Source organism: Periophthalmus magnuspinnatus, chromosome 5 (assembly GCF_009829125.3).
Source record: "Periophthalmus magnuspinnatus isolate fPerMag1 chromosome 5, fPerMag1.2.pri, whole genome shotgun sequence".
Taxonomy (NCBI): Eukaryota; Metazoa; Chordata; class Actinopteri; order Gobiiformes; family Gobiidae; genus Periophthalmus; species Periophthalmus magnuspinnatus.
The window spans coordinates 30,116,067-30,143,714 of record NC_047130.1 but is presented as its reverse complement, the minus strand read 5'-3'; the positions used below and the strand labels follow the sequence as shown (position 1 = coordinate 30,143,714).

Here is a 27,648-nt window from a genome sequence, read left to right as displayed (position 1 = left end):
CCCACACACACACACCCACACACCCCTACACACACACCCACACACAGGGCACAGACAGGTCACACACTCAGCCCAAAACATGTTCAGCAAGTTCTGTGAATGACTCATGTCTGATTATAACACTGGTTTGTGGGGTAGGGGCTGTTCAGTGCCACGAGCGGGTAAAACACCTACATTAAACCCTCAGTCATTTCATGTGAATCCAGTGACTGGGAAAGGACAGAGAGAGGGACCCACAGCTGAGTGAATGGGGCAGGAGCAGGAAGAGAGGGACCCACAGCTGCAGACAGTGGGAGGGCAGTGGGAGGGTTCAGGGGGAGGCAGGTGGAGGTGGGCTCGGGGTTAAGGGCAGTCAGTTCCATCCACGGGCATTGGGCGTGCGTAAGAGCATCAGCACGGGACGCACGCAGCCCTGGGACGCACGCAGCTCCAGCACCAGCCGCGCGCTCCATCACACACGCGCCCATGATGAGAGGCTGCACGAGCCGAGCCAAGAGCGCGCACACCCAGAGCCCAGCAGGTAAGAACAACACACGTTTACACACACCACAGACACATGTATCTCCACAAAAACAGCAGCTTTACGCGGATGGAGACTCTACAGGACGTAAACGAGGCGACGCGCTCAGGAGCCATGAGACCTTTACCCTACTTCTCCCTATCTGCGTTTGACTGTGCCCGCCTCAGGACGCACAGAGGCGGCTGTGTTCAGTCCTGGAGACGCCTGTGCCTGTCACCTCTTGAAAATGTCTTAATATTGCGCGCTTTGCTCATGTTATTCCGCTGCAGACTCTGGTGTTGTGTGGTGTCTCACTGCTGTGGCGCATCCTCATGTTTTTGTCCTGTGGCGTTTGCAGAAATGCTTGTCCTCATTACTGTGTCTATTACTGATCCTGTTGCATTGCAGCTGTTGACATGTTGCAGTTTTTTTTTTTTTTTGACTATAACCAGCTCCTTGGTCATGTCAGGCAGGAGACTAGTGGATGCTAAAGGCTAACTGCACTCAGGCTGCACTCAGGCTGAGGATGAAGGAGGAGCTCTGTGCGTCCTGCTCATGTTGGACACACTGTACAAATGTCCTCATCTGGTCCTATAATAAAGAAGCATGTACAGTGTTTATAGTTTTACAGTCAGATATTCCCTATGATGTTTTTGCATTCAAATCCACAGTTCAAACTTTTTTTTTTTAGCCTATTGCATTTTACATTTTAATTTCCAATGTGCTGCACAGATACAATAAAAACTATAAGGAAATGATGCTCAGTTTAATCTGACTAAACAATAAAAGCATCCAAATAAATCATAAGCACAAAGCACACGAGGGCAACACATAAATAACCAATACATTAAAATGAATAAAAACACACAGATAGTTCTTATAAATCCTATAGACTGTGTGTTTCTGTGTATTTTCATCATAGGCCTGTACTCATGTGGCCGATCCTCAGTGAGTGTCATTTATTTGTGGACCTGGTGACCCTGTTATATATAATGTGCCACATGCAGTGAGGGACTTTGAGACAGAGCCTACTTAATTAGAAAAGAGTATCCTGTGTTATGTGGGTCACGTGGCCTGTTGCTCCTCTGTAGACTCCAGTGTTTTGACTCTTATTCCAGTTTTATTTGATCTGATATGAATCATGTTCAGGTGATGCTTTCAGTCGACCCACGTTTCTTTATTGTTTCGACTGCAGTAGCATAAAAATAGAAGGTAGTCCTAGACATTGTCATTGATTTTATTTCCTTGTAGAAAACTCACGAGTTTCCTTCTGCTGCCATCTTAGGAGCGGTGATGGAAAAAGTACAATGTCACCTGCTCGTCTCTGTAGAAGGCTCAGGTATTTCTTTTCCTGGAGTTAATCTTATATCTTGGATTAATTCAGTCACAGATGTTTGATATTGCTAAACATAGCTCTGTTCTAATTCCTCATGAACATGCTTACTTAGACCTTAGTCTGCTCTCCGTAGATCTGACTTGTAACTCAGCTCAGTGATGCCCCTGCTTATTTCATGGAGATGAATAAGTTTGATGCCATACAGTGGAGCATTCGAGGCAAAGCATGAGTCAGAAAAGTCTGCCATTTGTCATTTTAATGGATCTGTATGTCAGATTTTGCCTTTAAATCCCATAAACTTGACCTGTGTTGCCAGATATGAAGTCTAAATAGACAAGTTCAGATCAAATACAACTTTACTGGTGGAAAACCCAATGCAGAGTGTCTGGTGTCAGGATTCAACTAGAACACAGACTGTCATTTATGTTGCCAGTTCCAATGCCTAAAAATTAAAATGTCATTCTCATACATACTATAGCTTTATATATAACCTAATCTAGCCTATTTGAATTTACTTTTCACATTGTGCAGAAGTCTATATGTCTGTATGTTTATTTATATTTTTATCCGACACTTTTCATCATTCAGCTAGTTTTTCTTTATTACCATTAATCTCTCTTTAATATAGATTTTCTTCTGTTAAAGGCTGATTTGTGTGTGTTGTGTCCAGTAATGATCGATAAAGTTTGGTCAGGTTATTTTATTAATGAGCAGGAGATGTGATGTTACATGATTTTGCTTTACACTCGTTTAGTGCTGTTTATGTGAGTTCAAATGGTTTATGTTGAGCAGCCTCCATAGAACAGCCAGGAGCAGAGCAGAGGCTGTTTGGATGGAGGTGCTGCCCCCTTGTGGACAGAGAATGTCATGCAGATATTCCTTATAAATATGCTTAATTTGACTTTAGCAATTTTACTCTTCAGATCCATTCACATCACACGGATTTAATGCATAAAGCTGACCTAAAACAGCAAAAGATATCTATCTCATGGAAGCCGTTATTTGTGGAACAAAAATGCGGTCTTCACCGTAGATGGCGCATAAAGGGCTGTCCCATTTTACGCACACGACAAATGCGGCCAACAAACGTGCCCTGAGTTTCCAGTGTTTCCATGGAGACCGGCCGTGAACGAAGCGTGCATTCGAGCAGACTTCACGCACTGCCATACCCCATCATTCCCCGCGCGTGACTTCTTCTTCTTCTTCTTCTTCTTCTTCTTCTTAAAGTTATGTAATACTAGCTACGGTTTGGAAAAAATCAACTACAACGTTATATTTGTCTGTTGATACTCGAAGGGAAAGATTTATTCATTACTTCATTCAATTTAAACAGAAATAGAAATAAACAGAAAATAAACGACACCTTGACTTTTCTTCTATTAAATAATAAAGAATTAAAAATAAAACGAATTATTTCAGTGTCAATTTTACACCTTAACTCATTAGTCAGCAGAAGTCACCGTTGCTAGGCGACGTAACGTAAGGGACGTAACGTAAGCGCACAGACAGCAGTTGAAGTACATTCTGTGGAGTAGGCAGGTCCAATTTCAGCACGATGGAGGCTGCCCGGAGGAGTACTTCTAACGGTACTTTGAACGTTACTTTGAACGGTACATGTGTCGAATTGGGACGCGGCCATTCATTTCCAATCAGGTGGCTAGACTGGATCACGTGACTCGAGCAGCAAACGAGGTGTCCGGGTGCGCTCGTGCTCTTACCTCCGCCCGTCTCCATCCACGCGCCTCACGCAGCTCCACGCAGCCCCAAGCAGCTCCACGCGCTCCTCGGATGAAATCCCCGGTCCCCTTCGCAACAGCATCACGGGAAAAGGGCTCGTGCTTCCGCTGAGTGCGCCTCAGTCCCATCGCAGGAAGCAATGGCTGATAAAAGCCCGTCAAACCCGCGGGAACTCACACAAAACCCGCTCAAGAAGATCTGGATGCCCTGTAAAAATGGCCTTCCCGAAAACCACATTTCTCAGAGAAAGGGTGCGTATGACGTGGCGCTGGGATTAGAGCTACAAATGTTTAGCTTTAGTTTGCGTCGCTTTCCGCAGCCATGAATAATTGACATCTATGTCACCAGGCTCGTTTGTTCCGGGCTTCTGTGACATGTTTGTGTGGTGTTTAAAGCTACAAACGACTAGAAGCAGCAAATGTGCACGTTATTCCTCTAAAAAAACATTTGAGTCCGGGGTTTTCGTGAAATGTGTCGTTCTGCAGACATCTGGTTCTGTTGCGTAACACTTCACTCTCCATCCACCGCTGCGTCAGGGCGCACAGGCCACTGGAGCCATCGGAGCCTCATCCTGACAATCCTCATGACTTACATAAAGAGCCTCTATTTGAACACATTCTGAGGAAGTATTGTGAATGGCTCTGTACAGGCTGACACTGTTAAACTGACTCTGGCTTTGTATTCTTGCCATTTTTTTAATCTTACTGATCCGAAAAGGTCATTTATTTGTATTCAAACCTTTAATGGCTCTATATTTTCAGACAAATGTTTTCTCTGACTCTACAGTGCAGCCAGTGTGTGTTTGTTTGCTTCAAAGAGTAGACAGAACCTACCACTGGACAGTTTGCTGAACAGGAGCATGTGTAACCAAATGAATACACTCTGACCATGTACTTTTCTTTCATTCCAGTATGCATGACCAACTGCCCCACTCTGATTGTAACTGTGGGACTTCCTGCCAGAGGAAAGACCTACATCTCCAAGAAGCTTACTCGATATCTCAACTGGATCGGCGTGCCCACTAGAGGTATATCTTTACAATAATAATAATAATAATAATAATAATAATAATAATAATAATAATAATAATAATGCATTTTATTTATAATTGCCTTTCAAAACACCCAAGGACACTGAACAAGATAAAATTAGATAAAAAAACATAGAAATATAATAAAACATAACAAAATAGACATTATATTCTACATGTACTCTTCTATTGTTGTGTGTGTGTTTGTTAAATGTGTTTTTTTTCTACGCAGAGTTCAATGTCGGACAGTACAGGAGAGACTTTGTAAAGATCTATAAGTCCTTTGAGTTCTTTCGTCCAGACAATGAGGAGGGTTTGAGGATACGAAGGTCAGTGTCTTTTAATCGCTTTTCCTTATTTTAATTATAGACTGATAAATTATTTTTGTTACTGTAGACAATGCGCATCAGCTGCTTTGAATGATGTCCGGCAGTATCTTACGAGCGGAGGACAAGTTGCTGTAAGTGTTTTTTTGCAGGCAGACGGCAAATTAAAAATGCACAGTTGCTTATTTAAGTTTTTTTTTCATTTACCAGGTTTTTGATGCAACAAACACCACTAGAGAAAGAAGGGATACCATTCTCCAGTTTGCTGAACAAAATGGGTTTAAAGTGTTCTTTGTGGAATCTGTATGCGAAGATCCAGACGTCATACAAGAGAACATTGTCGTGGGTGTCTGAGTTATGTGCATGTGTTTATTTTATGTAACTTTCTAGTTATTTTATGTTTCTAATGCTTATTTTAGCAAGTCAAACTCGGTAGTCCGGATTACACCAATTGTAACTCAGACGATGCAGTGGAAGACTTTATGAAGAGAATTAAATGTTATGAAAACTCGTATGAAACACTGGATGAAGTATTGGACAGGTGAGAACAAAACTACTCTATTTTATGTTTTTTTTCCCCCCATATCATAAGAATATAAAAACAGGATTAACCAAATATCTAAGCACACGCATAGACATTTAAATAACTCAGGGTGGTTAACTGTGATGTCCTCCCAGAGAACTCTCCTACATTAAAATCTTCGACGTCGGTCAGCGTTACCTGGTGAACCGCGTATTGGACCACATCCAGAGCCGGATCGTGTACTACCTCATGAACATACACATCACACCTCGCTCCATTTACCTGTGTCGCCATGGTGAGAGTGAGCTAAACGTTAAGGGACGCATCGGAGGGGATTCAGGCCTCACTCCCAGAGGCAAAGAGGTACGAACCAGTCGGCAAATCATCATTATCAAACCATTTCATCGTTTTTGACTGCAATTGTTTCTTGAAGTTTGCGAAGAAGCTCAGCCATTTCATCCAGACCCAGGGCATCAGCGACCTGAAGGTGTGGACTAGTCAAATGAAGAGAACCATCCAGACGGCAGAGGCGCTGAATGTGCCCTATGAACAGTGGAAAGTCCTGAATGAAATTGATGCGGTGAGTGGGCAGCCATCTTGTTTACCATATTTATGACAGGAGAAATGATTGTACTGTGTATCTTTTCCCTATATTCAAACTTAATTATGTCAAAGCAACCGTCTGGTTTGTACATAAAATAAAGTGTTTTCAATGAAGTATGCGATGTGATTTTAGGGAGTATGTGAAGAGTTAATGTATGAAGAAATCCAGGAGAACTACCCTCTGGAGTTTGCTTTGAGAGACCAGGACAAGTACCGCTATCGCTACCCAAAGGGAGAGGTCAGTACTGAGAGTATTCAGTCTCACAAACGCTGCTGCTGTACTGCTGTTCTTGTTTGTGTGATGTGCTTTGAGAAACACAATTGATAATCACCAAAAATGTCTCAGGATGGACACTGGACACACACAATCTGCTATGAGTGTCAGGCTTTTGAGGTTTTGAACATGATACTGGGGATTTAATGGTGGAATTATTCCCTCTGGTCTGTTTCAAGGCTTGATAGATTTTACACATTTTGTTTTTATTCATTAGGAGAGAGCGTAACCCCTTAATGCCACCCTCTTAAAGCCTTCTGTGATAAGTTTCAGAGTGGTATTTTGGTTTTGTTGGCTTCCTTTGTTACCTTTTTAGAAACTTTATTGGTGTTTTGTTTGTATTTAGTCTTATGAGGACCTAGTGCAGCGGCTGGAGCCAGTGATCATGGAGCTAGAGAGGCAGGAGAACGTTCTGGTCATCTGTCACCAAGCCGTGATGCGCTGCCTGTTGGCGTATTTCCTGGACAAAACTGCAGGTGCCCTATGATACTCTTATTGTTGCACATATCTGTCATACTTTTCTCTTACACAACTACACATCATCATTTTTATGTGTGCAGAATGTGTGTTCACTGGTCAAACAGCTTGCTCCATTTCTATTTTAAATCTCTATGAATTACACACATTGTTAGTATTTATTTGTAAAGCTTTTAGTGATTGTTTCCACAGAAGAGTTGCCGTACCTCAAGTGCCCGTTGCACACTGTGCTCAAGCTGACTCCAGTGGCCTATGGTAGGAATGTTATTCAACATTGGATTATTTTGAGTGGTGCTTTGTTTTTTTACTACCTCTTACACATAATGATCTTGTAAATGCCTTTTTAGGTTGTAAAGTTGAATCTATCTGCTTAAATGTGGAGGCTGTTGACACACACAGAGAGAAACCAGAGGTAGGTCTAACAACTGTGCATATGTTTTGATTAAATAAACACAATGGAACATGGTTTGTTTTATTTAATAAGGATGTTTAACCTAAGGCCTGTACTACAAAGCTGAATTTGGATTAGAGGGTTAGTGGGGTAATTTACTTACTCTCTATCGGGGTAGATCGCTATGGCAACACGATCTTTTTCCATCTTGTGTGAATGCGTTTTGTTGAATATTCGGTGGCAGTTCTTCATGTGTGAACGACGCAGCTCCTCCCTTCTTCATTATTCTAATTGGTCGACTGGCATTGACCCCACGTCTGGGATTGACAGAGCAAGTTGTGAAACAGCTTTATAGTACAACCTCTCCACATGTCTGAGTCTGTCTCTGTATAAGAGAAACTTATCCAGGATCAGTTCAGACAGCTTCGTTGTACAGGCCTCGGGACTTCATATGTGGCGATGCAAAACAAAATGTTGTGAAAATGTCTATGTTTAAACGTTTTCTTCTCCAGAGACTGGCCCTGCGTGTGCTGTGTGTAATTGTGTGATGTGTCTTTATTATGTCAAACAGAACGTAGACGTATGGCGGCTGTCAGAGGAGGCTTTGCTAACAGTACCAGCTCATCAATGAGGCCGTACCTCACCCCCCACTTCCCCCATAACACTCACTAACGCAATCAGACGCACAATGCACCTGCCAGACTGAGCGACGCCTGTGAACATTGATTTTCTTATTAAAGCTGTGATGATGGCTGTAGTTAACTGGAATCCAGTTGATACTGTGATTTTTAATCAAATAGTGACACAGTTTATGTGTCAAGTGTAGTTTTATCCGTGAAATCTCAAAGATGACATACATAATGAAGTTGATGAAAATGAAATGTCGTTTTCCTGCTAAAATGTGTTTATTTTCCCACTGAGTTTGCCAAAGTCTAAACTCACATGTTACACCTGTCTGTCTTTTTATTTGTGTTAAAAGTAGTTCATTCCTTAATGTCAACTTTCGACCTACACACCTTGAGATGTTTGTCATTCTGAGCACATCTCCAAGTGCAAGTCTGTAAATGAAGGTCTTAGTCCTATCACTAGTCAAAAAACATGTTTGTGATGGTCTAAATAAACAACAGTCAAACAGTGATATAATCATGATTCCTCGTCCAGTTTTTTGTCTATATTTATAAACGGTATCCCTTTATTGTGGTTATTGAAGACAGGCTGACATACTGGTGTCTTGTATGTTTTCTATATTCATGTACATGCTCTATGAAGCAGTAAAGTGCCTCTCATTCAGGAGGTGGAACAGTGCTCTTCATTTATAACACCCACAGTCTCTGCCATGATACAATTGTATACTTGTCCAAACCATGAAAGCAAATTTGGTGGTTTATGTAAATCACTGTGTTTCAAGGATTTCTCTGTCTCTATAATTACATTTCATGAAGAGCATAAAATAAACTCTGGCTTTCTTTATAGAATGTGACCATCCACCGTACAACAGAGGACGCACTACAGACCGTTCCTCCTCACTTCTGATGCCGTCAGTCTGCTTCACTGGACTTTTGTCTCGATCTCTACACTGCCTCCTCATAGTGTCAAATCTATTGATGTGCCTCCTCCACCTCTGCACCTTCTATACTGAAGTCGTTCATTGTTTTAGGAGAGTGTTAGATCCTCAGTGTTCATATTTATATTTTACTTGTTGTGGTGCTCAGCAAAGGTTAATATATCCACTTATCTTTGTAGACACAAGGCTTTAAGCAACTCTCTGGAGTTTAAAAAATATGTCACTTTACTGCCACATGTTCACTGACTGCGTGCAATTTCGAGGCCTGACCTACTTTTAAAACAATGTATTGTGATTGAACCGATCATTATCACTGTGTTTTTACAGTGACTTAGTTTTACATGTGTATTTTATTAGACTAAATTTCAGTCATTGTTTGTGAATTCATTTAAACAATTAAACCCATGTACACTGTATCTGCACTCTGAAGGAATAAAGATCTGTTATTTTTATAGAATTCACGTTCCATTACATACACTAATAGTACACTGTTATATGTTGGTGCAAATATGTCCATTCTTCATAATCAAAATGTTTAAAATGACCTGATTTTGTTATATTTATTCAACTACACCAAAAATCCTGTAACTGTAGACATTTATAATTCAAGGTAAAGATTTTTTTGCAAGACAGCAACATAACTGGCTTGTGAATACATTAAATGACTAGCTGTCTTCCTGTGAACTCTGTGGTCCAGTAACAATCTTTGTGAGCAACTCTTGGCTAAAAATACTTTGAAAACCTCAGAAAGTGAGAAGTGGTGAAATGTCAGCATTTCCTCACTCTGCTCTGAAAGCCTTAAGAAGTATATAGTAAAAATGATTTGTAGATGTTTGTGCATGATTCACAGACTGAGAAGATGTTCCTGTCATGCATCTAGAATCTGAAATGTAAAGGTGAACTTTTGACATCATTTTAGAAACTGGTTAACTCATTGTGAAATTATTACAATCAAAAAAATATATAAACACTTGACTTTTATTTTCAATCATAAATCTCATGTTTTTGATAGCAGACCTGTTCTTTGACAATAACTGCACATATTCTTTCATGATGACATATTTGGAACAATACAACAATGGCGAAATAGACAATACAAAAACCTGGCAATTGTGAATGTACACAGCCTCAACAACCCTGTAAACATGATTATCAAATTCAATACTTTGAAGGACCCGCCTTTGATTTGGGGATTTGTTCTAAGTAGCAGAAAATGAAACAACTAAAGATTTCATTATATACAGTCAGTGATATTCATGAGTACAGGAAACTGCTGGAGACATAAACTAATTTTGGTATTGCCAGGAGGGTCGTTTTCCTCTCATATCCTGACCAGTTGGCCCTTCTCCATTGCACTTCTCCATTTCTTTGTAGATTTGGCCCCTTGTGCATCCTACAGATACGGTAGGTTCATTATGAAATGGCAACTTCAGAACTGAGGAGAAGCAGACAAAATAGTATGGTTAATAAAACTTATACAACAGTCAGATAAAGTAACACACCCACAGAAAAGGGCCACAATGATTTTGGAGATTATTTGAAAGAAAGAACAAACTGAACAGGCCTCACAGACCATTCTGATCTGAACCTGAAATTTGCTTTTTTACTACCTGTGGATGATGGATTGTGGACCTTCTACAGCTCTGCCCAGTAGAGCATGTTTTGTTTCATAAATAAAAGGTAAGCATGTTTTTTTTTTTAAAAAGGTATCAAAGGTACCAGATCAAAAATATTTGTTTTTGCTTAATGTCACAATAGAAAGCAGTGCCTCTGCAGCTGCTTTTGGAATTTGTGCTGGTAAGAGTATCAACATTAGCAACTAAAAGTACAGGTCATATATTATTTTTCTTACATTCTTTAGGAATTCCTCTGCAACAATACGAGCTCGAGCATTGACCGACAGTTTCATCTCGCTGATTTCCTTGTCAATCTCCTCCATAAAGTGAATGACAAAGTCCACCAACTTGTGCTTGTACATCTGCTCTGTGTGGAAGTTGGTGATCAAAAAGCTGATGTCATACCCCTGAAAATCAAAAAAGAGGAACAACCAATGATAAATCAATTCTTTGTAATTGTTTTTTAATAGCTGTTTGCTGCAAAGTTCAGTAGATTTAACTTCCTCATACATTACCTCAACTGGCTTCCTCCGAAGAATAAAAAAGTTTTCTGCTCTCATCATCATGAAGCGCATGAATTTATGGCAAAGTATCTTCTCAATCTCATCAGCCTAACAAAGGTGGCAGAATAATCATTTTCATTTTCAAATAATCATTTACAGTTTGCAAACGTTATGTGTCATTCAGTTAGACATTAAGTAGCCTTCATAGTACAGGCCTAGATGTAGTTACCTGTTTGACAGCGATGCTGACTCGGACTGAATTAATGGATCCTTCTATAAGAACCTTCTCCTTTTCGTTACGGCTGACCACTACAGGTTGGAGTAAAAGTTCCTTGCTGCTTCTATAGTCAGGACAAAAAATAAATAATGGTATTAAGGGACATCATGAGATATTTTAACAAAGTGATAAGCTTCTGACTTTCTTCACTGATGCTGATATAACATTTGCTCCATATATAAACACACAATAAAACTCTAGCTATGGGGATAAAAATAGATGGCGTTTTCGTGTGCTGTGACGAGATCTGCTCGCTGTATCCTGCCCATACCTGTTTAAGGGATTTTAAAATATGACACAAGTTTGGACAGGTCTGTACATGCCTGAAGGTGCTTCTACAAACAGCCTCAAAGCACAAGTTCTACAGGAGCGAGCGCAGAGAGGCATACCTGACTTCTACTTCGGGCTTGTTGTGACGCTCCACCACCTGAGAAGAGAAGTTCTCCAAGCAGAGGGCTGCCTGCAGAGTGGCCCTCACAGCATTCAAATACGGACGTAGAGTCGCCGTCTGCACAAAACACAACAGTCAGAGTGTCCATGGGTTTGAACTTTTAGAATATAATGTTTAAATATTCAATTGGTTGGATAAGAAAAGCCAAAGTTAAATCTGTCAACTGGGCAAAACGTTGTAGGAGTGAAGCCGCTTCTGCAGTTCTGGTCAGATACTGCTGGACACTGCCTTGTATCTGTCTGAAGAGAGGAACTAACTTCACTGAAACTGTCAACAGCTATAGCTCACAGTTTCAGCCTTAACAGCCCTATTCAACCTTTAATGACTCTACTGGCTCACACTATTATTCTCTTTGTTTTTGTTTGGTTTGGGTGTGAGGATGCAATTATAGATGGGGAGGAAAGATGATGTCTCAGGCCTCTCCCATTCCTGTTTAAAGAAGGATCATCTTTCCAAACAAAAATAGCTTCTTTAACTCCTTTCTCAAACAATTTCTTTTCTCTGGCTAAGATCCAGTTAGAACAAGTTATTCTCATCTGTTCTATATCCATTCTAAGCCTTTTGACTGCAATTTTTGTGTAAGAACATCAATTGTGTGTTTTTCAGTTTCAGGTTATAGCATGGTTATACAAATGTACTACACAACACTGCAGTAACAACATTGAATACAACGTCATCCCTTACTTATTTGAATAGAAACAAAACGGGCAAGCATCACTACTAAAATATAACAAGAAAAGCTGTGTAAATACTTCCTTAAATAGTAGCCTAATTGTGCAGAAAATATAACATCAGAGCGCTCCTGTGCAAGCTCAGACAGGGATGCAAATCACGTCTCAACATCATCTATCAAAAACCTCCCAAGCAGCAACATTTGGGAGGTTCAGATTCAATTTAAACACGAGCTTTAAAAAGATTACTACAGCTATAAAGAATACAGAAAAAGAGAATGGAGTTAGTGGATATTCTTTACCATTTTGCAGCTGTAGAAGACGGAAGTTCTACTGCCACGCCTGGGACTCCTCTTCCGTAAAGCCTACATCCTGGGTGCGTTTGTTAACACTCACGGCTCGTCTGAAGAAGCGCTTTGCCTTGTATTACAATCTCCACTCCGCCCACACAGTGTCCACGGCGAACAGAACAAAGCAACCACAAGCTATAGTGCTACATCAGCAGATAGAACACATTATACATTTGTGGAAAATATAATATAAAAAGACACGGTGCGAGTAACTGTGTACTTAGCATGACAGAAAAGCTAAACTCGTGCTAACCTTTTCAGCGATGCATAGCTTAATGGTTCGTTCCGGTTATACCATGTCAAGTGTGATCCGTTTTATAGATTTATTCCAGTATTTCTGGTTAAAAGGGTAGTTTTGTTGTTATTTGTACTTTATGGCATCTTTATCTTTATATTGTCTGTCTTTTCATCATTATATTTGAACGAATGTCAGTTTAAACATATACAAACCATATTTACCCCCCTCATAAATGTAATGGTTTATTCCATCATGGCCGCCATCCACTGACGGTAAAATCGTTTCTCCTTAACGTTTATAAATTACATTATTTTTCCTTCTGCTACATAGTTTATAACTATCATATTGAATGTTGTTCGCAAACAAGCGTTACTTTCATTGTGGTTAGATTACAGTGAGTTTTATCACAGTATCTGAGCCCTTGTTGCAGTTTGGAGCCAGTGGCTCCTTCTCTGCAATAACGGCCTGTACGTGAGCTCACGTGCGTGCGTGAATGTGTGAGTGTGGTCAAAGGTTCATCATTTTATCATCAGCAACGTACTGACTCTTATTTTATCTCTATCCCATTAAAGCCACTGAGGTGCTGCTCATTCTATGCCTCCCTGTGAGCATCATGAGTGAACTCAAGGACTGCCCCCCTCTGAAATACTATGACTTCAAGCCAGTGGAGCACGTGAAGGTGTGTCCTCGCTACACGGCTGTGCTCGGCCGCTCAGAGGATGATGGCATTGGGATTGAAGAACTGGACACTCTGCAGCTGGAGCTGGAGACCCTCCTGTCCTCAGCCAGCCGCCGCCTCCGAGCTTTGGAGGAACAGAGACAGGTAGAACTCTGGGATTATTAAAGGTTGAATAGGGCCATTAAGGCTGAAACTGTAAACAACATCTGTTTACAGTTTCAGGAGTACTTAGCTCCTCCCTTCAGACAGATATAAGGCAGTGTCCAGCAGAAATCTGAGCAGAACTGAAGAAGCAGCCAAATGTCATCACTCCCACAAAGTTTTGTCCAGTTGACAGATTTAATTTCATCTTTTGGAAGGGATTATTAAAATGCATTAGACCCTTTTAAGTTAGTTGCGCACATTTACAATAACAACAATTCACTGTCACATTCATTAACCATGTACATAAGAAGCCCTATATTCACAATTATAGTTTTGATCTTGTATCACTGTATTGCAGATCCTCACAGACTGGCAGGACAAAAAAGGAGACAAGCGTTTTTTGAAGATTGGTAAAGACCCAGATCCTGCTGCCACATCTCGTCATAAACCAAAGAAGCAGAAGTTGGACGGTAAAGGAAGTCATGCCCCAGGTCCTGGCCCAGGTCGACCCAAGTCTAAAAACATCCAGCCCAAGGTTCCAGAGTATGAGTTTACAGAAGAGCCTCAGGACATTCCTCGTGTTCCCAAAAACGATGCCCCTAACAGGTTTACCACGCTTATGCAGGGTTTGTTTACTTAAAAGTGACTTCCAGTAATCTCAAACCATTGTTTATAGATTCTGGGCATCAGTCGAACCATATTGTGCTGATATAACAAATGAAGAGATCCGACTGTTGGAGGAACTTTTAAAACCACCAGAGGACGAAACAGAGTATTTCAAAGTAAGGCATAGAAATATACAATGGTCATATTGAGTCTAATTTTTGGTGTTACTTTAGAATTGTGATTTGTTCTGTTTAGATTCCTGCTCTAGGAAAACACTATTCTCAGCGATGGGCTCAGGAGGATCTGTTGGAGGAGCAGAGAGAAGGAGCACGAGCCAATGACAAAAAGAAAAACATGATGGGAGGACCACTGTCTGAGCTAGATGCAAAGGGTAAAACAAAACTTATAGTGACTGAGAAAAAATGTAATGATTTCAGTTTCAGTGTTGACTCAAAACTGGGGAATTTTGGTCTAGTCAGTTTTTCTCATTGATTTGTTTAGATGTTGACTCGCTGCTAAAAAAGTCTGAATCCCAGCATGAATCCCCCGAAGATGGCTGTCCTTTTGGTCCTCTGACACAGCGTCTTCTGCAGGCTCTCGTCGAGGTAACGTCATAACATGCACTTCTAATGAAATGTATTTTGGAAAAACATGATCAAACAATCATGTGATTCTTTTAGGAGAACATTATATCCCCTATGGAGGATTCTTCCATCCCAGACATTACTGGGAAGGATGCTAATGATGGAGCTGGAACGTCTCCTCGGAGCCAAGGAAAAGCTTTCAGGTGAGCTCATACAAAATTATGTAAAAAAAAAAAAAAAAATGCAGTTTGCCTTTTTTAATTAAATCTAGGATGTGAAAAATCTTTAGTCTGTTAACAAAAGGTGTGATGATTATGAGAACTCACCATATGTTTTAAAGGACTGGTTTTACATTTACTGCTGAGGAATAAGAGAGATTGAGGCTAAAGTATTAATGTCTTGTGGTTGTGTGCAGTGTGCCACACACACGTTCACTGGAAGCCAGGATCAAAGAGGAGCTGGTGGCCCAGGGTCTGCTGGACTCAGAGGAGAGACCGGGTCCTGCGGGGGACTCTGAGGACGAGGTTCTGGCTGAGCTTCAGAAGAGACAGACTGAGCTCAAGGCCCTGAGCGCTCACAACAGAGCACGCAAACAGGAGCTGCTTCGGTGAGTACTGCTGTCAGTTGTGTGGTCAAATGTAAGGTTTTCATTAAAAAACACATGGACACAATTGGTTACTAATGAGTTGTTTGTGTTACCTTTTTAAAAGAAAAGAAGAAAACTCTGTTATTACTTTATTGGTATTGTTTTTGCTCAATTACAAATACCAGCCACCTTGACTCTAGGATAAGTAAATGTTCCCATGCAATACTCCCAGATTTATTTAATGAACAGCCTCTATTTGCTTTCTCAATTTTGATGCAATGAACAGATTTGACACATCAAAACTTGTGTAAAATATGGGAATTATATTGCTCTTTATTTTTTATTCCAGGTTAGCAAAGGAGGAGATGCGCAAACAGGAGCTGAGGCAGCGAGTGAGAGTAGCAGACAATGAGGTTATGGAGGCATTTCGCCGAATCATGGCAGCGCGGCAAAAGAAACGCACTCCAAGTAAGAAGGAGAAAGACCAAGCCTGGAAGGCACTGAAAGAGCGAGAAAGCATCTTGAAATTATTAGATGGATAAAAAGCTCAACATTCGGTGGAGGCTTCTTGATGCCATGAAAAATAGAACAAGGGACTAATGATTGAAGGTTGTTTTGTGATCAGTAAACGGAGCCCATTAGTGATGTCCACAAGCAGAGACCTATTTGTATTTTCATTTTTTAAAATTTGTTTTATTTGTTAAATGATTATGTTTTCTCATTGTAACATTGTGCTATAAAAGATGTGCTGTTTAATAAATAATGACTGTGGGGGTTTTGTTAAAGAGGAGCTTCCACCTGCACCTAAGCCAACGTAAATAATAAAAGAAAAATTACATTATGTCAATTGGACAAAAGGGTTTTTCAGTGAAAATGTTCCACTGCTCGTCCAGGCAGCTTCTTCAATTCTGGTCAGATTACTGCTGGACACTGCCTTATATCTGTCTGAAGGGAGGAGCTAACTACACTGAAACTAACATGCCTATTCTGTCTGTAGGCGAGGTCTAGGAGCTACACAGTCTAAACTGCCTGAATCATACTTTACATAATTATTCAGGCCCTTAATATCCAGTTGACAGACCTGATTTTTTTCTTTTACTATGGCTCACACCTGGATGACTGAGTAATTTAAATAAGACTAAACAGCAAACACCTCATTTTCGTTTTTAGACCTGTATAAAGTACCTGTTGAATCAGATTCCTAAAGTTCCTTCAATCTTGTTAAATATTTTATTCTTTTAATATTTTGTCATAATTCACAGAGCCTTAAATGTGGAGGAGGTGAGTTGGAGTGAGTTCACCACTAGAGGGCAGCATTTCTCAAGTCTGACAAAGATAATGCCTACACCATAGTTTCATGTGCACAGTTTTGGTTTGTCTGTATAAGTAGGGCTGCTTTACAAATAATATAAAAACCCTTTCTGTAGCCTAATAGCTTAAAATCCTAATAGGCTTTTTACTGGACAGAATCCCTGAACATGGCAACACGTGGCCAATGATGACACACTACATTGTTCAACTTCTATTGCACTGCATTAATGACCCATATTCATTAATGTGGTATGGTTCAGTCCTCCTGCTGTCTGTAGAAAACCCCATATCACCAGATTAAACATGCACACAAATAATGGCCTGCCTTGTGTATAAAGGCTTTTAATAGTGCAGACCTATTGAATCCTGCTCCAGGTAAACTGCAGCTGAATGGACTGGCACAGAGGCCCCTCCAGGCTGGGAGCAGCACTCGCCTTTGTTGGGTTTGTTGGGTTTGTTGTCTGTGCAGCTACACTCAGGGCAGGTGGGTTTTGTGTGCTCTTATCTCATACATGTTCAGTGATGCTGATCTTCTGTTTGCACATCCCGTTCGGCGCTGGAGACAGATTCTGTGTAGGTCAATGGTCCAGGTGTCTCCAGGTCTCCTCCTGTTTCAACTTGAAGGGTGTGGCATGTCTTTTATATAAAGTAGTACGGCTTTTTTAAACTAGGATACTTCTTCTGCCTTTTATTGAATCTATATTATGTATGGGACACATAATGACACAATAAAACATGTAGTAGTGGGGTTAAACATGTCTGAGCTATGGAGAAGGAGACATTTTACAATCAGACTGAGGTAAATGTAATGAATCTCAGCTGCTTGAATACATTTTGCTGTCAGTAGATTGAGTCCACAGGATGAGGGCTACGAAAGAGTGAAATGTGAGTGTGTGATACTTGACAAACAGTATATACAGTGGGATTTATTTATGTTTTTTCACAATTAATCCCACAGCTTTTTAGTGAAATTTGAACACTTTTAAAAGCCCTTGTGGGGACTGGTGTTGAGCTTAGGCTATAAACACTGTGATACCTGCATTGTTAATCTATGTTTGTTGTATCTTGAGATGAAGGTAAGAGTTCTGTGGTTGCTTCTGCCTCACCTGTGGATAATCAGCCCCTCCGTGAGTCCTGTCCCAGCACATGCAGTGGACAGATGATTCAGTATCCAGGACTATGATGTAGGCCAGCCATGCACTGACACAAACTTGTTTACATGAGATCACACTGCACAATCCTCTCTGTCCATCGGGTCTTTGTTTTGCCGGTTTTGTACGAGCTCCGGTTCTCCTCCTACTCCACCTCCACGCTGCGTTCCTCAGCTGGAGGGTCTTCACATAATCATGTTCTGTCGGCCACATGCCACTTTTGTGTACGTTTATGAGCTATTTCTGATTTTGTGAAATGGAAAAAACACAAATCAACTAAGTATTCAAAAGCATCGAAAGAACTGAATGCTTGTTTTTTTTTTTTAAAGATACTCACAAGATAATCACAACTGGACCCAGGTTTCCAGTGTATATAGAAGAAACATACAGGTTTTTCTCATTCTTAGCACATGTACAGGCCTCATGTGAAAGTTCAGACCCTCCAGAATTCACTCACTGAGCTACAGAAGCTGCACTAGCACTGATTCATGATTGGCTGCAGGTTCTGGGGTCAAAGAGAGTCCTTTAGTTTTAAACCAACTGGATTTAAGCCTTAAAACTGGCAAATGAGAGACTCACGTGAGGCTCATTCTGCTTTCTGATTGGATATACAACCGAAACCAAATCAAATTATTACATAAACACCTTGTCCGTCATGTTTGTACGTTCACGTCCAATGTTTTTTTTTTTGTAGTCAAGAATAAACCAGTCATTTATTTCTGTGGGACATATTTACCTCACATCTTTGGACACAGATGGATCAGGTTTACGACATTTCAAATCAAAATCTCCTCTTTTAAGTCCATTGTCTTTATGATTTTGAAATGTCCAGAGGTTGGAACAGCTGCTGAGAAGATCCTCTGTCCTCTGTGACCACGCCTGTTCACCCGTCCTTCACACAGCGCCTTTGTCCTCGGGGCTGTGTCCTCTTCTGATGTCATGGTTTGTCCCAACAGAGCTGCTGTCACTTTGAAAACCACACTGACATAACATACAGCGTAATGCAGCCTGTCTCTGTGGAAATTTTAGCTAATTAGACTAAAAAAATAATAGTCAAGGGAAGTTCAAAAGCAAAAGCTAAATATTTGAGTTGGTGTCCTCATCTGTGGACAACACATTTTGGGTTGTTTAGGCCACAGTGCAAATTTTTAGAAGAAGAACAGCAACAAGAAGTTTGAATATTTCGAAGAGTTTAGAATATTTATTTATTTATTTATTTTTTATTTTTTTTGTATTATTTATTATTTTATTTTTTTTTATTGTATTTTGATTTATTATTTTATCTTATTTTATTTAATTATTTAAAGGCATATGTCTTCCTGCACCTGTCAGCAGCACAGATGAGACACATTGTTCCTAGAGGCACAATTGTTTCTCATTTAGTTTTTTACACAAAATGTATGTGTTGTGCTCTTAATAGTTTTTGCAAATAAAGTCCTGCAAGAGCTCGGGTCTCTGGAGGTTATGTGAAAAAAAAACAACAGCTTTTTTGTTCCTATTTTGTTTATTTACTGTATTTTACTAACATTATTTCCTCAAACAGAAATGACCAAAGTGTTCATAGAAACCGTGCCGTAATCCGTCCCTCGTCTCGACTCTTTGAATCCCATTTGCTTCTCATTTGCATGGCAGTTGAAGCTCTTCTTGTGCTCCTTCCCAACTCTGCAGCTCCTATGCAAATCGACGTGCCTTTTTTTTTTTTTTTTTCTCTCTCTGCCCACCTCACCTGTCTGCTCACCACCAAGGTCACCACATGTTTCTGCAGGTTTCTCTTTGTGTCTTCAGGCCTTTGAGATAAGCTAAACATTCACAGGTAACAGAAACTGGAACGCCATGACAGATTTTACTTTTATATAACTGACTGTTCTAGGAATAATAATCCACAATCTTTATGTTATACCACCTCTATAATCATGAAAGTAGAACCTAAACCTTCTGAGAACAACATTGTGCCTGGGAACACACAGAATATTACCTATTTTTAAGCATCTCAATCAAATCCAGAGGTACGGACACATTTATTTAGCAGGACTGGTCATAGTAGCACTATCCTCTGAGCCGTCTTTAGTGACACTTTGTTGAATCACGTGCCTTTCGCTGCACAGATAAGATGGAGAGCCAGAAAAGCTGGATAAGGGTGCAGTGTGTCATTGGCTGTAAACTTGGACACAGAGGTCAAAGCTGTTGTGAAATATGTTTGAGTTTGGAGATAAGGACTGATAGCACAATTAGAACGCCTCTGCAGGACTTTCATACATGTGGATATTACTGTAAAAGGGACAAACGCAGTGGGAGACTTTGTGGTTGACTATTGCATTTAATAAATAATAAAAACGATCTCGTGTAGCCTGCTTTAGTAGCTTATCCAAAGTTCTGACAACATCTACACCTGGAGGATGCTTCAAGTGAGGTTTGCGCGGAATATATTTGAACGACAGCAGAAATAACCTTGAATGCAAACTCCTCTGTCCACCACATCGCCATGCAGTGTGATTACATCGAATTATAACAGTTTGAATTTAATTTTTGACTATAATTCGATAGGACATGGCCGACATTCAGACTTTATTTAACTAGTGTGTTCGACCCTGAGCCTTTGTCGCTTACAGAGGAGACCAGGTCCAGTTTATAAGAAATAAACTGAGTGACATAAAGTATTTTCTGGTGGTTTAATGACACAGTGGTTTAAGCAGTGTCATTAAACCCCCCCCCCCCCCCCCCCCCCCCACACACACACACACACACAGATGATAAAATGTAGGCCTACAAATAAATGGTCTGGTAACAAGTAAAAACGAAGCATTCAACGAAAAATACAGCTGCCCCACGTCTCCCCTCTTCACCTCCAGACAGCAGGAAACCGGTGCCTTTGAATCTACCTGAATCCACCTTTGCCCAGGTGAACCCCACCCCTCACGCGTTACTATAGCAACCAAAAACACCCATATGGCTCCTGTGTGTGTGTGTGTGTGTGTGTGTGTTACATCTATACTACTCAGTTTGTAAGGTCAACAGTCAAGGAAACACATTTGTTTGAGTTTGTTCCATCATCTTTTGTCATCTATTATTAAGTTATATTTATGTTATTTGAGTTAAAGTGAGTTAAAAAGTAAATGCTGTTATAGTGCTGTTTTCTTTGTCCCGTTAATCTCGCCTTAATTCTTTTTATATTCACACATTTGTTCATTTCCGAAATTTATAATCCCGGGTTTATTTAGTTTAGTCTTTTAGTTATATTCTACTCCACACTTACACCTGTCACTTTAAAAACATTTTATTTGGTTAAACTTATTTAATTCAGTTTAACACACACTCTTACCTGAGTCTCCACATGGTCCAGACGGAGAGGGGGCGTGGCCTCTGTCGGCCATTTTTAAATCCTTGGGTGTGGTCGTGGGCCGGACCATGTGGAGGGAGAACTGGGTTAAGCTCTTTTTTTTTTTTTGGTTCAACGTCTTTGTGCATTTTATGTCAACGTTTAAGTGTTTATAGCTTTACTTTTAAACACTTTTGGGTTAAAGGGACTCAGGTTCTCAAAAGTACACAGTGGGTTATGAGATTCTGCTAAAGTTACACCTACAGCACCCGTGAAGTACATGGAGTTTACCTGCTTTGAGAGGGTTTATAAACACGGGAAGTCAGGCTTTTGGGGAGAACGTCAGTGTAGTCTGGTGCACGTGGGGGTTTTTCCTCAGTTTTGTTCATTTCTGTATTATTTTTTCCACGGTAAATCGAAATACATTGTGAATTTGTCTGCGTCTGCCTGCTACTTCGACCACATCGATCCAGCTTCTTCACACTTTTACTCACCATTCACTTGGCTATCCCGCTCAAATCACTTCATATTACAAAACCATTACCGTTGTTTAATTGTAGATTTATCTTAGAGTATCATAAACACGTCAGTAACATTTTAGTCAACTCAGCTTTTGGCAAAACCTCTGCTGAATGACACTCGCTCAGTACTCCTCGCTCTCGTCTCTCATATTCCCTCTGCTCTTACTATCTCCAGATCATTATCATCCTCCCCTCACTGTGCTGAAGAGCGGGACGACCGCCCACACGGTTTTGCTGAGAGACCCCTCACAGCAGCAGCAGCGGCGGCAAAGGAGAAGGAGAAGGGAGAAAGAGAGAGAGAAAACTACAGTCTGAATAAAGTGAGTCTAAATATAGAGTCAGCGGGGCCTTTTTTCTCCAGTCCTTATAAAGAGTTGCGAGTGGATCCGCCTGGACAATCTTTTGCAGCCCCCTTAGGATGGAGTACATCACACTATGTTATGAGAGAGCTTAGCAACCACTCTCTCTCTCTCTCTCTCCTGCTTTCGAGCTATCTCTCTATCTAAATAATGATGGGATGAACATACTAAAATAGGAGAAATCCGAGGGAACTACCGAGAGAAACAGCGCAATAAAAAATGAGGAGGGGAGTTCCTTTGTATATCCCATTGAGATATATAAGCCCTAACCTCCCTCTTCCAAGAATATCCCCAAAGATGGATTTTACATTTGAATTTACATCTGGGAACAAATCTACAGTCTGTTTGAAGATGCCTCTTTTTGCCTAATTTGATGATCTCGTCTCAGTTTTAGTAACAGAGTGATGGGCTCCACGCTCGGCCCTCAGTTTAAAGGAGACATCTTGGCTCATTTCAGGGAGTTTGAATCGAATAGTCAAAGTATCGGACACATTATTTTGCTTTACACTTCAGCTCTCATTCTCCAAAAGACTCCAGACTTTATATAGACAGTTCTTGGCGCACATCGTATCTCTAGCATGATTTTGATAAGAGAAGAACGCGTGTGTTTTGTACTTTCCTCTCGAGCCTCGGGCAGTTGTCTTCACGTCTGACAGATGCTGTTGTAACTCCACAGAGACGCTGCTGTCTGCGTGCATTCATATTACACTGTTTGGTTTAGGATTTAACCTCTGCCTCTTCATGTATTGTGTTACAAACTGTGAGGAGTTCATGTCAGCTTTGTTAAGTGGAAATATTTTGAAGCTGAGCATGAGTTCACTTCCACCGTTGTATAATTAGTTCATTCATCAGTTTCTACTCCAGTCATTCCCAACCAGGCTTCCTTAGAAAAGAGGTCCAAACCAGATTAATTTTAACGAAGACATTGTAATCCTAATTCATTGTATGTAGTATTTTATATCATTACAGTTCTATAACATCTTTATTATTTATTTTGGACTATAAGCCGCTACTTTTTTCCCACGCTTTGAACCCTGCGGCTTATACAACAGTGCGGCTAATTTATAGATTTTTACTGCCTAACGGCCACGAGGGGGACTCTAACAGTAAATGCAAAAGTGAGACATGGGGAAAGATTACAACACAAAAACCTGCGGCTTATATTCAGGTGCGGCTTATATATGTACAAAATTGATTTTCTTTTCAAATTTAGCTGGTGCGGCTTATATTCAGGTGCGCTCTATAGTCCGAAATTTACGGTACATACATTAGACAGTAGTTTATCAGGTGCAGAGTGAAGAGTTGACTGTGTATCCACCGTATTTTCTAGTCTAAACCTCATCACCGCCACTATGATGTTTACTTGTGTATGTAGTGAAACAAATCTACACAATTTTTTTGCAAAGAAAAACACAGGACTAGATAAGTTTCAACGCTGGGCCTGAGTAGAGCCAGAAACACAAACTCTGTGGTTTCTCTTAGACATATTAACAATCCAACAGCTGTGTGTCATCATTGGGAGTGTTGAATGTGATTTATCCCTGTCTCCAGCGCTACTCAAGTAACCGCCCACTATTACATCACCCGCCTCTCAAAAGCCCCTTAAGTCGTCTCTATAAACGACAGTCTCACCTATCGACCCTTTAAATGTTTGTAAATATATGTTTGCATGTGTTATATTTAAATTCTACAATGGAGACAACTGGAGGGAAAAGACTTTACTTCTTGTTAAGCTCAGTGACTGTAGGATGTAGGACCCCCTTGAAAGAGCTGAATCATCTCAGGGGGGACACACTTAAATAAATAAATACATATTTTATTTTTTCTTCTTTGTAAACAGAAAAGCAGATAGTTCTACCATGGAAATAGTTCATTATTTTTGTCATAAAGACTACATTTTGATTTGACGTGCTCTGATCTGCTTCATTTTGTCTTCATTCCAAACTTTGCCACAGTATTTTAAAGAGTTATATCCCTGTGATTTAGACCTTGCTCCAGAGTGGCCTTTTTGACAGATGTTGTCATATGTTGCGCTGACAACTTTAAAGTACAGAGGGCAAACCAGGGACAAAAGGTTTACTGCGGGTCCTGCACTTTCTACACCTGCTGTACCATCCATCACGGTGTTTGTGACAATGAGACTATTACTTTATTGTGTTTAATTAGCAGTTAGAACACATTTAAGTAAAGCAGAAGTACTTGTCCTTACCCAATGCAAGTAAAAGATGTGTTTTCTAAGCGTTCAGACCAGTTTGCTGCACGGTGCCATCTCTGTGTTGTCAGTTTGTGGTTGTACTGGTCCCACAGAGGCAGGAAGTTCAGCTGTCTGTGGCTGTCAGCGCAGGGCCCCCCTCTGCACAGCTCAACCTGTCGCGCCCCATCCCCCTCTCTGCTGCTGCTGCGTCTGAGATCTAGCTGGACGCCCTTCTGGTTAATATATGCATGTTACTCCGAGATAAGGAAACTGGCACCGAATCAGCAGACAACCCACACAGAAGTACAGAAACATAAAAAACATGTGTGCACGAGAGAGAGTGGACTGGGGACACACTGGAATTAAAATCTGTCAGTTCGATCATCAACAAAACAAAAAGTGGCTGTTTAGAGTCTCCAAATCTCTCTCGGAGTCAATATTTTTACGATTTTGACCCGGGAACTTTTAGATTTTGTGATTTATTTGACGTCACTCTGGATGCATCGCTATATATCCTGGAAAGTTCAAGTCTTTATTGTGTTTTTAATGGTTTAGGACAGCAAACGGCACAAATTAATAGTGTTGTAGTGTTGATATATGCAAATTTAGCATCTGGGGAAGTTTTAAAACAGGTACTAGTAGGAAAATAAATCAGTTTACTATTAGTATGTGGTAAGTATCCGCCCAAAAACCTCCAAAACACTGTTAAAGATGTGAAATATGAAAGAACAATACAAGAAAGAGCAATTTTATTCAACTATTTGCTATCTGCGCTGGTGAGACTGACTCTACACATCTCCAGTAGCTCCGTCTGCAGTTCTCTGACCCTCAGCTCCTCCTGAAGCCTCCCTGTCTGGTGTTACACATGCCACATTAGCTGCTCACATGCACAATGACACAGAACAAACCGCTCTGATGTGAGGTCTGTGTGTGCATGCCAGCGCTGCCAGATTGGTTTATCCTGGAGGGTCAAGTGAACGAGGGAAACAGGAGGAGAAGACCAATATTGGATCTGTTCACGAAAACAATTAGAGTATTTACCGGGCTATAAGTCGCTCCGGAGTATAAGTAAAAAAGTGCATAGTAATGAAGAAAAAACAGGGTTGTCAGAGCGACTGTAACGAAGATGTGAAATGATATACTCAGATGTGACTTATTTTATTTATTTATTTTTAGCACATGTATCGGGTACACTTAAAGTACATTTCAGAAATTAATCCTTATATAAGCTCAAAAAGGAGTGGAAGGAAGAAGAAAACTTATTAAATCCCACCCCTGTCTTCATTTAAGACATAAATTCAATGCTTTGTTTAAGCTTCTTTACTTATATTCCACATCTAAGTCACATCTGAGTGTAAGTAAAAGTGTGACTTATAGTTCTGGAAAATATGGTAGTTTATTTGTGTTTGTTTGTCGTTGAAGTGCCACAAACTCAGAGCTTAACAGAGAAACAGGAGGACTAGTCATCTTTCTATATGTGAAAACCGTAAATAAGAAATCTGTGTCAAAAATGGTTCAACTTGATACAACCTTTTTCTAATATCACAGGTTTGATAAACTCTGGTTCATGAATAAATGAATGAATTTATTTTTATTATTGTGTCTTGCATACAAAAACAAATGCAGAGCCCTTTAATCATCTTATAAGACGCCATTAAATACAATAAAATAATAAAAGGTGTGTGTTACAAATACCTATTGACTCATTTAAACAAACTTATTCACTGCTTCGTCCAGGGTTTATAGAGAAATGAAGCCAACTTATAAACATTAGAATGAAACAACCATCTCATCAGAACAGAATATCTAAACATATTAAACAAAACATATCAAAATCATATTCTAAATTCATCATAAAAGAGACAATACGACAAAAAATGAGCTTCAGTTTCCACTTCAAACCTTCCCCAGGAGCGTTCTGTTGTTGCGTCCCTGGGCTCTTAATCATAAGCGTCTGATTGGATCCCGCTTAATCCATTGTCTATGATGAACTTTACAGAGATTCACTAAACCTCATCATTTTCTCAATTTTAACACTATATTTTAATGTATAGCACTTGTACTTTTATTAACTCTCTGGGTTCACTGTAAAAAACAACATTTGGTCATCAATAACTACAACTAGCATTAACTATTCACTGTTTTATTGTTGTAAATATGTAAGTGGTCGCCCAGAAGCACATGACCCCAGTCCCAAACTTAAACAGGCTGAATCACAGTACGAGTGTGTTTTATCCTCCGTAAACTTGAATCCAAACATAATCCACACTGTATCTACACTACAATGTTTGTGTATCATTGTTTTCACCAGGGCTCTTCATGTAACTTCATTGCAGCCGAGTAAATGATGAAAAGGATCTTCTCTCTTATCATTTTGAAGAGTGCAGAAGACGCATTATGCCACCAATCAGTAAGAAAAGCTCATATCGGCACCGCTTTAATATAAAATAAAAGGAAGGATCTCTAAGCCCAGGAAAAACAGACCCCCGTGGACGTCTTATCAACTTCCCTAATCACAACTGTTGAATTTTAGGGGCATACAAAGAACAGAACTGAATGGATTACATATGGTTTGAGGACTCGCTGAAAACTCTGCGTGTATGTCTGGACAACATCATTTATTTTACGCTTTTTACCAAAGTATAGAGCTTAACAGAACTGTTGAAGCAGCGTACAGTCTGTTTATCAGTCCTGTTGCTATTCAGAAAAGTTTATTTAGGCAGATCCGCAGCCCAGACTGACAAAAAGTGACACTTAAACATTGATGGGCTCTCCAATACAGGACTAAACCAGGACTGAACAGGACTAAACCAGGACTAAAACAGGACTAAACCAGGACTAAACCAGGACTAAACCAGGACTAAACCAGGACTGAACCAGGACTAAAACAGGACTAAAACAGGACTGAACCAGGACTAAAACAGGACTGAACCAGGACTAAAACAGGACTAAAACAGGACTAAACCAGGGCTAAAACAGGACTAAAACAGGACTAAACCAGGACTAAAACAGGACTAAACCAGGGCTAAAACAGGACTAAAACAGGACTAAACCAGGACTAAAACAGGATTAAACCAGGACTAAACCAGGACTAAAACAGGACTAAAACAGGACTAAAACAGGACTAAAACAGGACTAAAACAGGATTAAACCAGGACTAAAACAGGACTAGTTTAAGTTTATTTAGGCAGATCCACAGCCCAGACTGACAAAAAGTGACATTAAACATTGATGGACGTGGCCAAACGCAGCTGCGCATCACACGAGAGCACGCAGCCTTTTTCACAGATGCCCTCAGTCTGTGTTCAGCACTTCAGCATCACCAGGGCTA

The 27,648-nt window shown here is 40.3% G+C and overlaps 3 protein-coding genes across 6 annotated transcripts; 2 read left to right on the top strand and 1 right to left on the bottom strand.

Moving 5' to 3' along the window:
* Positions 1-275: 275 nt before the first annotated feature.
* On the top strand, positions 276-9,540 carry LOC117371121 (6-phosphofructo-2-kinase/fructose-2,6-bisphosphatase 4-like). 4 transcript variants are annotated; one of them, XM_055221816.1, is made up of 13 exons: positions 276-520; positions 4,483-4,599; positions 4,835-4,931; positions 4,999-5,062; positions 5,139-5,270; positions 5,348-5,469; positions 5,607-5,814; positions 5,885-6,031; positions 6,188-6,292; positions 6,675-6,804; positions 6,998-7,060; positions 7,153-7,217; positions 8,670-9,539. In XM_055221816.1, the coding sequence occupies exons 1-13, from the start codon at positions 466-468 to the stop codon at positions 8,727-8,729; spliced, it is 1,365 nt and encodes a 454-aa protein (XP_055077791.1). In that variant the 5' UTR covers positions 276-465; the 3' UTR covers positions 8,730-9,539. The 4 variants fall into 4 exon arrangements, with proteins under 4 accessions (XP_055077791.1, XP_033822631.1, XP_033822629.1 ...); XM_033966740.2 differs by lacking the exon at positions 8,670-9,539 and adding an exon at positions 7,768-8,339 and having other exon boundaries at positions 298-520; XM_033966738.2 differs by lacking the exons at positions 276-520; positions 8,670-9,539 and adding exons at positions 3,514-3,823; positions 7,768-8,339.
* A 180-nt stretch (positions 9,541-9,720) lies between these two features.
* arpc4l (actin related protein 2/3 complex, subunit 4, like) lies at positions 9,721-13,457 on the bottom strand. Its single transcript, XM_033966759.2, has 6 exons — positions 12,581-13,457; positions 11,546-11,664; positions 11,109-11,220; positions 10,892-10,987; positions 10,613-10,783; positions 9,721-10,195 (listed from the first exon to the last, which is right to left on the bottom strand). Exons 1-6 carry the CDS (start codon positions 12,581-12,583, stop codon positions 10,190-10,192), a joined length of 507 nt encoding a protein of 168 aa, XP_033822650.1. The 5' UTR covers positions 12,584-13,457; the 3' UTR covers positions 9,721-10,189.
* Positions 13,458-13,479: 22 nt separating this feature from the next.
* tada3l (transcriptional adaptor 3 (NGG1 homolog, yeast)-like) lies at positions 13,480-16,239 on the top strand. The gene is made up of 8 exons (XM_033966742.2): positions 13,480-13,689; positions 14,048-14,295; positions 14,366-14,471; positions 14,551-14,686; positions 14,797-14,900; positions 14,976-15,082; positions 15,295-15,486; positions 15,815-16,239. The coding sequence occupies exons 1-8, from the start codon at positions 13,480-13,482 to the stop codon at positions 16,005-16,007; spliced, it is 1,296 nt and encodes a 431-aa protein (XP_033822633.1). The 3' UTR covers positions 16,008-16,239.
* The last annotated feature ends 11,409 nt before the right edge of the window (positions 16,240-27,648 follow it).

Excerpts from the sequence above, each read along its gene's own strand:
- LOC117371121 (XM_033966739.2), top strand. The coding sequence starts at position 3,712 with ATGGCTGATAAAAGCCCGTCAAACCCGCGGGAACTCACACAAAACCCG. Across the intron at positions 4,600-4,834 it reads GATCGGCGTGCCCACTAGAG|AGTTCAATGTCGGACAGTAC; the intron begins GTATATCTTTAC and ends TTTTCTACGCAG. Across the intron at positions 5,063-5,138 it reads CGAGCGGAGGACAAGTTGCT|GTTTTTGATGCAACAAACAC; the intron begins GTAAGTGTTTTT and ends TTCATTTACCAG.
- arpc4l (XM_033966759.2), bottom strand. Across the intron at positions 11,221-11,545 it reads AAGCCCGAAGTAGAAGTCAG|AAGCAGCAAGGAACTTTTAC; the intron begins GTATGCCTCTCT and ends TCCTGACTATAG. Across the intron at positions 10,988-11,108 it reads TCAGCATCGCTGTCAAACAG|GCTGATGAGATTGAGAAGAT; the intron begins GTAACTACATCT and ends CACCTTTGTTAG.
- tada3l (XM_033966742.2), top strand. The coding sequence starts at position 13,480 with ATGAGTGAACTCAAGGACTGCCCCCCTCTGAAATACTATGACTTCAAG. Across the intron at positions 13,690-14,047 it reads CTTTGGAGGAACAGAGACAG|ATCCTCACAGACTGGCAGGA; the intron begins GTAGAACTCTGG and ends ACTGTATTGCAG. Across the intron at positions 14,296-14,365 it reads AAAAACGATGCCCCTAACAG|ATTCTGGGCATCAGTCGAAC; the intron begins GTTTACCACGCT and ends CATTGTTTATAG.